The sequence below is a fragment of the Nymphaea colorata genome, chromosome 10 (assembly GCF_008831285.2).
Source record: "Nymphaea colorata isolate Beijing-Zhang1983 chromosome 10, ASM883128v2, whole genome shotgun sequence".
NCBI classification, from domain to species: Eukaryota; Viridiplantae; Streptophyta; class Magnoliopsida; order Nymphaeales; family Nymphaeaceae; genus Nymphaea; species Nymphaea colorata.
The window spans coordinates 5631684-5642832 of record NC_045147.1 but is presented as its reverse complement, the minus strand read 5'-3'; the positions used below and the strand labels follow the sequence as shown (position 1 = coordinate 5642832).

At 37.0% G+C, this 11149-nt stretch overlaps 1 protein-coding gene across 6 annotated transcripts; it reads right to left on the bottom strand.

The window, feature by feature from the left end:
• Positions 1 to 295: 295 nt before the first annotated feature.
• Positions 296 to 10132, bottom strand: LOC116262448 (cold-regulated protein 27-like). 6 transcript variants are annotated; one of them, XR_004174474.2, is made up of 5 exons: positions 9920 to 10132; positions 8677 to 8874; positions 8287 to 8596; positions 942 to 1127; positions 296 to 701 (listed from the first exon to the last, which is right to left on the bottom strand). XR_004174474.2 is itself a non-coding variant. In XM_031641845.2 (5 exons), the coding sequence occupies exons 1-5, from the start codon at positions 10091 to 10093 to the stop codon at positions 624 to 626; spliced, it is 867 nt and encodes a 288-aa protein (XP_031497705.1). In that variant the 5' UTR covers positions 10094 to 10132; the 3' UTR covers positions 296 to 623. The 6 variants fall into 6 exon arrangements, 5 of the variants coding, with proteins under 5 accessions (XP_031497705.1, XP_031497709.1, XP_031497707.1 ...); XM_031641845.2 differs by having other exon boundaries at positions 1021 to 1127; XM_031641849.2 differs by lacking the exon at positions 942 to 1127.
• Between the last annotated feature and the right edge of the window lie 1017 nt (positions 10133 to 11149).

The following is an 11149-nucleotide window of genomic DNA, read 5'->3' as shown; positions in this document are numbered from 1 at the left end:
TTATCGAATCCCCATGAATTAGGAAAGCAATCGCAAAGACACGCTTTAATTATAACGTTGTTGATTATACTGCACGTCGGATAATCAGTAGTACTACGACATGTTTAAATTATTATTTCCTTTTATTTGTTGACAATTTTCAGCCTCTTATTTTTTTCCCCAGAGCGAGCGGCTTTTATCTTGGCGATAAATGAACCTGCAAGTACAGTAAATAAAGCGTGATAAAAATTTGTGGAATTAGATCTCCTTCAGGTTCACCTTTCCCTCTTCTCCAAGGAAATAGTCAAAACACCAATAAGAAACTGGATAATATAAATAAACATACACGTTATCAAATACGTAATACAGTTAGCAAGTTCGCACATGTACGCACAACAGCAGCTGGCATTCATTTCTCAACTTCTAGCATTTTAAATGATAAGCAATCTAATGGGCGTCACATACCTAAAACTATCACTAGGACACTCCCTTATGACACCATAAACATATTTTTCTACTGTGAAATCTTCTATATTTACAGATCGATTCAAACATCAAACTCTCCAATACTGTCAGTGATTCATCAAACTCTCCAATGCTGTCAGTGATGTGGGCCATTAGCTGTATAAAGAAAGCCCTCCGCTTCAGTCCCCAGATTCTAGATCAACGCTAGGTCTGCCTTGTGCTGTAAGAGAATCAAGTGAGCAACCCAGAGGAACAACCTGCAAAACACAATGCATAAAATCAACCTTAGAGCAGAGGCTTTAAAACAGGAGATGTACATAACTCCTACGTAGTCCTTTCCAATTGACAATCCACTACATACATATTTTTTATAAAACGTAGCATATCCTAACCCAGAACGACTAGGCCACAGACCAAGTCATGCATTTTTGAGCCAGCTATGAAGTTGAAATAACTGAATGGACTTTCTCAAACTGATGCAGCTTGGAGACACAAACTTGTTGATGTTGATGCAATGCCGATCAAAAACACGACATGAAAATGTTTGTGAACATGGCGCGTCTATGTAGTCATTACTTTGTCAACACCCGAAGCTTGGGGATTCCACTTCCGCAGCTTTTTCATCTGGCTTCCTTTAACTAAACTTGTATCTTCTTCATCAGAGAAATTTTGATCTGAAACCTCTGGCCAATGAATCACAATAATATAACACATCAGATACGTAATGAGGCAAGGAAAGATTTGGCCCTTGCAGCAATCACCACAGATATTCCATTGAAACTATACATGAATGCATGGCCTGTCTATGGAACAAAATTTAAATGAAAAATAACTACGATTGTACATACCATGCAATTTAAGTTTCAGAAAGTTCATATGCAAATACGAGCTCATTGAAATCCACCAAGCAATAAAAAGCAACATCATGGTAGGCAATTTTGGTGGAAAATTTCATTCAAAATGAACAGCAAAATCATGTAAAGTTGCCAAAAGCAAGATCAACTGCATCTGCAGAACCCATCAGAAACTCTTTTTTATGCTCGGACTCAGTGCAATGAACGTAGAAATTGGCATTTGAAGTTTGAATATGCTAGGTTCTAGCATCATTCATTTAGAGCACACTGTCAGAAGACCCCATTGATCTCAGTTAGGGAAATAGGCCACTAGCTCATTTTGTATAATCTTCTGAAAAGAAAAATGACTGGTTGATAATAATAACAATAATAATCACCAATCGTACCAGACCATTCATGATCCAACAGCCTAACAAAATGCCACAATCAGAGAAGCAAAAACATGGAAAGTACGACCAATGCATTGTTGGCAAGGAGAGTATTGGTACAGCAGGTTAAATCAGCACGCCCCCATAGTCTCATTGGAATCATCCAGTCAACTAATGAACAGAAAAGACATTTCTTTGCAGCACATCCTAAAAAAGATGCGAGTTAGTTAACAATGAGCAATCAATGGCCTGTAGATATCCAAAAGTAACCACTGAACTACAGATACAATTACCCGCTAAAGGGCAATCTATGTTGGTGGTTATTTCTAAAATAGTTGGATATGGCCATGCCTCCTCCTGCCATACTTAGAACCTTGTTCAATGGTACGTAAGAACAACTCCTGGAATTCTTTCTGATTTATTGAGATCCATTAAGTTCCAGTTGTTTCAGTATCTGTCAGTCTTTTCTCTTTATCAATCAAGGAAAGTAATGGATCATGGTTCAAACTGTCAGGATCAGTGTCAACAACATCTTGACAATGGTTGTGTTTGATTCTTCTGGATTATTCCAATGAGACAGAGTTCATCATTCATACTTATGCTAGATAGTCCCTCTTGAAGACCTTGCTAAAAAGTTGGGCTTTCTTTAAGTGATCAACGTAGAATTAAATTCAGTCGTTTGAAGAACTGCAAAGAAAGTGAAAAAAATGCAAGGATACAAAGACTCAAGGGACTGACATTCCTTGCATAACAAGCAAATAGTGGTTCCCACACAGACATATTTACTTATGTTGATTAAACAAACAGTCTTGTGATTCTAACAAGATTTTATAGTACCACTGAAAAGTAATCGAGTAGGAGCCCCATCGCAAGTCAGAAACAAATGACAACTGCTACTAGAAAACTGATGGCATCCTCCAGACTAATGTCACATGGATATTCCATTTTGACTACATTTGCATCCCCTTTCACATATAGGCACATTGGAAGCTTAATAAAATTTTCCAGATTTTCATATCCATAGTCACAAAAAACACATCTTTTTCAAAAGAAGATGCAATAAGAATGTTAAAAATGATGAAAACAAAAAAGACACATCCTTTTCGCATTTTTGCAAAAACTCCAAAATGGATTTTTCATGTTTTTTTCTTTGATGTGTTTTTTTCTTTACTTGTACGTTATTTTTGCTTTTAAGTTTATAACATGAATTAAATCATTTATCTTGATGGATATCATTACTAAAACATTATTTTTATCATTTTATTTAGTTATTTTTCATGTTTTTTTTTTAATTTTTCATTTATTTTAATTTTCCTTACTTTTTAGGATTTTTTCTTTTCAAAAAAATGCTGAACTTTTCATGATATTTTCAGCTTTGTCAAAAAAAACCTGATGAAAAAACTCGCCATTTTAAATTGCATTAACGATGCTTGTCTCTTTATGGTCATATCTATAATCTATATGACGTGACCTAGAATCAAACGAAGATTTTCACACCTTTGAGCATTCCATGGCACAAGAAAAGAAGAAAAAGAAGGGAAGGGGAAAAAAGAAAGCCAAAGGAGAAACAAGAGAGAAAAGAGAAATAAGAACAGGACTGTCAGGGGGAGGGGACTTAAAAAGAGGCAAAGCCTTTACATAAAAGAATAAGAAAAAGGAAGGCCAAAGAAAAACGAAAAGAAAACAAGGGGAAGGCATGTAGCAGGCTGAAAGAAGAGAAGAAAAGAAACACAAAGGGGCAGAAGAAAAAAAAGGGATTTTCAATCTCCATTTTATAATTTTATTGTTTCGCTAGAGAGAATTACATTATGTTGGCAAGTGTAAGCATCACTGCCAATAAGTGTGACTAGCTAATATCACTGAACAAAACATGCTAAAATAGATCAAAAACATATAAAAATTACAAAAATGTACCAAAAAAATTACAAAAATTAAGTCTGCTGTCTCCATGTAGTGTCTGGCACCAGCACCAGTGTCGCATCGCATCCACACAGGTACTTCTATATTTTGGAAGTGTCTGTGTTACATAGCAGGCCACCACCTTAAACACGGGCTTCTCATCTAGTCATCAATTTCAGCAATTTACAAAAATAAATGCAACTTTATGGAATGTATTACTTAGCAGACAGTTAATGTTTCAATTGCCATAATTTTGTCAGAACACACTATTTGGTGTACTAAACTGTGCAAGTCTTACTCTTTGGACACAGAGAGAGAGAGTCCTTTTAATAATAAATGTCATTGCAATACATCAGAAGAGAGAGATCTGCATGAATTCAAGTAATCTTATTAATCACTCTTCTGACAAAAATATTTTTTATGGAAGTTGATGTCAAACAGAGAGAAAGAGAGAGGGAGTTTCTGTATTGGAAACTTAAATTTCTTTGGCATGCTCATTTACCTCGAAATCTTCGGGCACAACCAAAATTTGCATGACATTAAATCTTCTTTTTTGTCTTCCCCATTTAGCTGCTAAGTCACCTGAGTGTGTGTGTTAGGCACCCACACACACATCGCGTGCGTGTGTGGTTGTCGATTCGCCTCCGACACGGCTCCAGCCGAGTCCAGTGCGGTCAGCCAAACACGTCTAAGTTTGTCCATTTTTCGACACGCACCCGACTCATGTCAACGACAAGTTGGTGCGGTCAGCATAAGTCGAGGACAAGCTTGTCCTCTTTTTTCACTTCAGTTTGAAGTTTTACAAGGCTTACGTGTTTAGGGTTTAACCCTTTCACGTGTCAGCAGTGAGCACCTCCCTCCTCCGTCTTCGACTTCGAGTGTCCTACCTCCGGCGAGCAGCAGATTTTTCCAGCAGTGAGCCCTCCTACATTCAATGCGACCTCAGTCATTTGATGAAGACCGGTGGCGGTGAGCATTAATCAGTGACGGCAACCTAAATCAGTGATTTCGACTTTGGGTGACTGGGTTTGTGTTTTACAAATCTTTCATGTTCCTTTTATTGTTTCTTATGAATGTTTTCATGCTTAATATCGTGTTTATTTCGTTTTTTTTTATGTGTTGGCCTATTTCCTACTGATTTGCCCCAATTTGCGCATGTTGATCTGAGTTTTCACTTTTTCATTGTTGGTATTTGTTTTTCTTTAAGTTATTTTATCTTCTTTTGATTCTTTATTTCGTTAAGTTGTTATAATATAATTTGTTAAACTATTTCAGTATTTCTGTTCTGTCCGAACCATGCTTTTTCTGTTGAGAAATGCTGTTCTTAGTTATATGTCAGTTATCAGTTAATTCCATATAACTTTTTTGTTTTACAGTTTTACTTTTTAATTTTACTGAATACTGGTTTTAGTTTTTGCTTTACTTTCTGCAAGAATTATCTAGCAGCCGCGCAATACACTGTCTGCACATGTAGGAAACTAGGTAGATTGGAAAAGGATAAGATGATGCATGGCTGCATTTTTTAGTACTTGACATATTTTCATGATTACATTTATTGATTAGATCTTAAAAAGTATTATATATATATATATATATATATATCCACACCCGCACTGAAATTTTTTTTGGATTTGCCGCATCCCGCACCCATACCCACAACTAGCACCTCGCACTCATGTGACATAGTCTAGCTGTGGGTAGGTGCAGATTCGCCTCGGACTGGGCACTAGGTGAGTCCCATGCAGTCAGCAGCATGGGTTTAGATTTGAGTTGTTTTTTTTTTTTTTTTTTGCACGGACCGACTCAAGTGAGTTTTGTCCACGCGTGTGACAAGGACAATTTTGTCCTTTGTCCCTTTTTTTAGCTTAAACTTTTAAGTTTGACTTTTTAAAGCTCACGTGTTTAGGGTTTAACCCTTTCACGCATGAGCTTGGAGGGCCGCCCACCTCCCTCGTGACTTCCGACCACTCCTCCAGAAAGAATCTGATTTTTTCGATGGCCCTCCCTCCTTCATCCCCTGGTGACCTCAGCATTCGACGACGGTGATTAAATCGGCAACAGTGACAGTGAGCATCGAATCAGCAACAACAGAGGTGATTTTCGATAGTGAGCTTGTAAATCGGCGACAACGATGTGATTTTACAAATCTTTCATTTTTTTTTTGTTTCTTCCGAATGTTTTCATGCTTAATATCTTGTTTATTTCCTTTTCTTCACGTGTTGGCCTATTTCCTACTGATTTGCCCCAATTTGTGCATGTTGTCATGCTGTTTTCACTTTTTCATTGTTGTTATTTTTTTTCGTTAAGATATTTTATCTTCTTTTGCTTCTTTATGTCGTTAAGTTGTTACAATGTTATTTGTTAGTTTATTTTAGTACTTCTGTTCTGTCCGAGCCATGCTTTTTCTGTTGAGGAATTCTGTTCTTAGTTATATATTAGTTATTAGTCATATCTTAGTTATATATTAGTTACTAACTTTTTTGTTTGTGCATGTATGAGTTTTATCTGGCAGCCGTGCAACAAAGAAAGTCATCTGAGATGCTGTTTTTGAGTTATATCTTAGTTTCCTACATGTGCAGCTAATAGATATCATATATATTAATTATTACAGAATGCTGTTTTTGAGTATTATCTATAGAGTATTATATATATATATATATATATATATATATATATATCCGCACCGCACTAAAATTTTTTGGGGATTTGCCGCATCCTGCACCTGCATCCGCACCTTGCAATAAGGTGACATGTGTTATCATTATTATATAGATTACATAGTTGTGTCCTTGCACCCAAGTTTTCTGCAATTGGTCTGCTGCACCTATGCCTGCACCAGTCACAAAAAAACTGTGTTTTCTCAAAAAAAAAAAACACGTTTTTTTCAGAAAATTGAGAAAAAACGCAATGATATAGCTGTTTAAAACTTTTAAAAAATGTTAAAAATGAGAAAAACATGTTTTTTTCCTTTTCTTTCATTTTATTCATTTTTCATGTTTTTTAAAGCCAAATTGTTTTTTCCATTTTCTAATTTTATTTGTTACAAATCTACTTATTTTCTAATGCTTGTATTATTAGTTTCTCACTTATTTTATTTTTTCATCATTTTTAGTTTTTTTAATTTTTTAAAATTTATTGTAGTCTTCCCGTATCTTTCCTGTTTTTTCAAGCTCGCCATATATAACCAAGAAAAACCTCACCGCTTAAAACGCAACAAAGTTTTTGTGACTATGGTCGTGCCTATGTAACATAGGAGCAAGGAGACTGAAATAATATTTTATTACCTTTTCACAGTTAGTCCAGATGTTTGAACAGTTGAACCTTCACCCTAAGGCTGGGCCCGAGCTTGAAAATAGGGTGTCGGGCTGGCCCAATAAGTTGTTAAGCCGGGCCGGGCTGGCCCGACTCGGCCTGATAACTTACTTTTGATATTACTTTATTGATTTATAAATATGAGTATATACATTTGTTATGATTAATTATATTCATACACTATTTTATATTAAAAATATATTTTTTGGAAGGAGCTTGGGTTTCGAGTAGTCGGGCCAAGCCCAAGCCCAGGCCGCAGTCACATGCTGTGGCCTGGCCTAAGCCCAACTCCTTATCAGGCCGGCCCATTGCCCAGCCTTACTTCACCCTATACATAACCAGTCTTCCAAACTGAAAAACAAACAAACTAAGAAAAGATCCCAGCCTGCCACAATACTTAATCCTACCCTAGGGTGAAATGACAAGCTGATGCACATAGCAAATCTTTAATTATCTATAGAGTGCAGTGCTTTAGTTATCTATAGCATGCAGTACTAAAACTACCTAGTGCAAACTGCCAAAACCAAATAGATAATGAAGCTTAACTCCAAATAACCACAATTTCAAAAACATAAAAATAATTAAGGTGATCTTAGCATGCAAGTCAGTTCCACTGTTATTACAATGTTCATTTGGATATGAAGGTACTGACTTTCCAATAAACAAATATAAGACCATGAGCAGGAAACTGTTTCATAAGTGAAGAGAGAACTACCTGCTGAAACTAATGATCCAGAAGTGACAGTGTGCATGAAACAACTTCAGTACCATGGAAAGGCTATGGAGTAGAAGATAGAGGACATGACAAAAATTAACCAAACCAAAGCTGAGGCTAGGTTCTCTACAGAGTTAAGCTTCTCCGCATTGAATTCCTGGCCCTGCTAGTGTATTCACACAACTTTTAACTTGTCCTGCTTTTGTGCTTCATATTGAATAAGCCAAAAGAGGGGGCCCCAGGTTGTCTCTTTTTCAAGCATGACATAAATACAGAAAAAAGATAGGTTAAAACAAACATGTGCCTAAATCAGACCCATACCCACAAGTTTCTTTCGGATCAAGTAAAATCACACCATGGAGTTTTAAACCATCAATGTGTATTTATAACTATAGCATAAAAAATGGATCTTCATGCAATCGTGTGATTTGGACTGACTGGAGTCTGTGCAATCAAGCTTGCAGAAAATGGCAGAAATGCATTATACATTTCATAACCATTCAGCAAACCTGCATGACTATGAAAATATCAAGGTCTTATTACCCCTTATCAGATGAATGCAAATATTAAACCGTAGAATCTAAGGATGGCATAGGACATAGGACAATTACAATAGAACACGGAAAACTAAAATGCACATATATATGGCAGATAGGCTAAAGGATCCAGTATTGTTCAGAAGGCTATCGGATACCTGTAGTGTTGCCATAAATTTCGAGTACGTGCTTCCTTGAACAATCAGCAGGTATCTGTCCAACATTGATTTGAGATGAACTTGACACCCCTTCATTCCATTCGTAACATGTTCTCTTTTCAGCCTCCCAAGATGCTTTCCCCAAAAATTTTGATGGTGTTATGGTGTGCATTTTGCTTGAAGAAGCCGTTGCAAAATGTTGGATCCACGGATTAGCAAAGAGCTGCCATTTGTCCTTTGCTGCATCTGATCGAGCACTCGTATCATCAAAATTTATCTTCTGCCAGCAACCCTCTTGCAGAACCTTGAACTGGAAGAGGAGACCACAATCTTCAATAAGCAAAAAACACGAAGATGCATGCTACAAACCAGACAGTTTGACTTTTCAACCTGGCTGAAAGGCGAACTGCCAATGGTTGACTGTGTAGGTCTCTGGTTGAGCAGCTTTCTCTTCTTTGACAACCAATTCAGCGGGTGTCCAGAAAAACACTCCTGATCATAAAGTTGCCTGACAAAAGATGCTTCCATGGAATTAAGGTATGATTTGTGCTTCTCATCCGTCCACTCAGTCCCTGCAGAATCTGCTGCCTGCATTTTAATAGCTCTCATCATGAGTTTCAGCAATAAAAACAATATAGGATACAGCAAGCAGAATTCATCCATCACAATGACAAACATTTTCACGTTTCAAATTCAATGGGTGCATGATTAAGAGAAATCAAAAGGAGAGGTACCCTGTGAACTTAGGGTTACAAAGTTCACGAAGGAGAATACTTGTCTAGATTTAACTTTCCAAAAACCGCACCAGTTTTGGAAACATAATGACCACCAAAAATTGTTCTATGTCTTCTAACTATTAAAACGCAAGAAGGGAAATGTCACTCCAATATCAACCTCAACTGCACGATGAAGAGAAATCAAAGGGGAGTCACAAGATAAAGCTACTCCTTGGAATCTGGGGTTACAGGAAGGAAGGACAAGGCTTTTCTAGATTTAACTTCCCAAATTATACCCCCTATAGGAATCAACCAACAAAGACTGTTCTGTCTCTTCTAACTACTAAGACACAAGAAGGAACAAAACGGAGTTCCTCAAACCGATATCAATTTGGGATGAATAAATTGCCATTAAAAGAAATGACAAATGTACTTCTTCAGAAATCAATCGAGAGATTGGAAAAAGAAACGCGCACACACCCACGTACACAAATTTCAAACAGGCTTTCTCAGAAATCAAGCCGCACCGACAAAAATAAAAACTGCTTTCCCAGAAATAAAGCCGCACGAACAAAAATAAAAAAAAAGGGGCATAAAAATTCAGATTCATCATAGTCTATTAATCTTTCTCCCATTCAACAAAAGAAACCCAAGAAAAAAGTGTGAAACAACCTCCTGTAGAGAGGTTCTGGATGCCCAAAGAAAAGCACCACGAAACACATCCTTTTCTGTCATATCTTAAAGCACCACAAGAAACCATCAAACCCTGAACGAATTATTACGAGCATCATATCTTCGTGCAAAAAACGAAACAAAATGAAAAAACTTGCAAGCAAAAAGTAAAATCCATTTCTCAGAGATTAAAACCAGAAAATGAAAATAATCAGCAAGAACAAGACCACGAAAAGAAAAAATACCATACTGGTAGCTCCTTCAGATTTGAGCGGCCGCTCTCCGCCAAGCTCCTGGGTCACTCCGGATGACGCCTCTTCCGATTCGCTACCACAAAGGTCCTTCCCACCACCGCCACCATCCACTATGGGCACGTCTTTTAGACCGCCTGGATCGCCACCGTTTCGCTTCGATCTCATGGTTGTCTCCCGAAGCGCGCGCCTGAGAGAGAGAGAGACTTTGTCGAGGGAAGGAGGGAGAGGAGCACGTAATATAGTTCCAGCTGGCATCTCTTTACACGTGGCGCCTATGTCATACCATGCCACGTCAGTACCGAAAAATATCTCGTACGCAGATATTTTTGAGCTGCATCCAACGCCGTTGAAGCTATCCAAAGACACGTTGGCGGTGCCCACTCAGCGGGGGCCAGTGAACCATTCGTCAACACGTGGGCGTGGAAAGATCTCATTTTTTTGCCTCCGCACATAGAAACGGACCTCATCTCTTTCCGTCCCCTTACCACCATGAGCTAGTCATAAATAATATTATTTGGGGAAATTCAAATGCGCCGCTTCCTGTCTCTTTATATCACAATGAACAATATATATAATACTATTTAGGATATATCTAACATTGTTTAAAGAAATTCAAATGTGGGGTGGATGGTTGATAAATTTTTTAACCATTCTGCAACAAGCTCATGTATTTGGCCTATGTTTATCCATTTTAACCATGGACCCTCTTTTGTTTTTTCTTTTTAACGACTTCGGCATAAATTTGGAATTGAAACGGCTTTGTTTACCCTTTATTTTTCTGACCCTTTTTTTCGTTCACTTTATCACTTAATTTTCTACCGATATCTTTTTTTACCTCAAACTTGTTTACATTTAAGAAATGAGAAGATACTTGAAAATTCTGTCCAATTTTGAAACCGTTTTTAATCATTATTCAACCTCTTAAAAAAATGTCCATACAATTTTTTATAATATTTACAAATACACTAAATATTGACAAATTATACGTAGCTGCTTCATCTCTGAAAATGTTAAAATGTACTTCAGAAACTTTTTTTAAAAAAAAAGTTATTAAATAAACATTTCTACTAGATCATTTCCATATTTTTCAAGCCGACTTCCCAATAACTTTTATATATTCTGCCTTGTATCTTTAGAATCGCAGCTGGAAGATGGGTGAAATATTTAAAAGGAAACTAAACAGAGACAAAGATTGAGAAAGCTCTTTATTAAAATTTATTT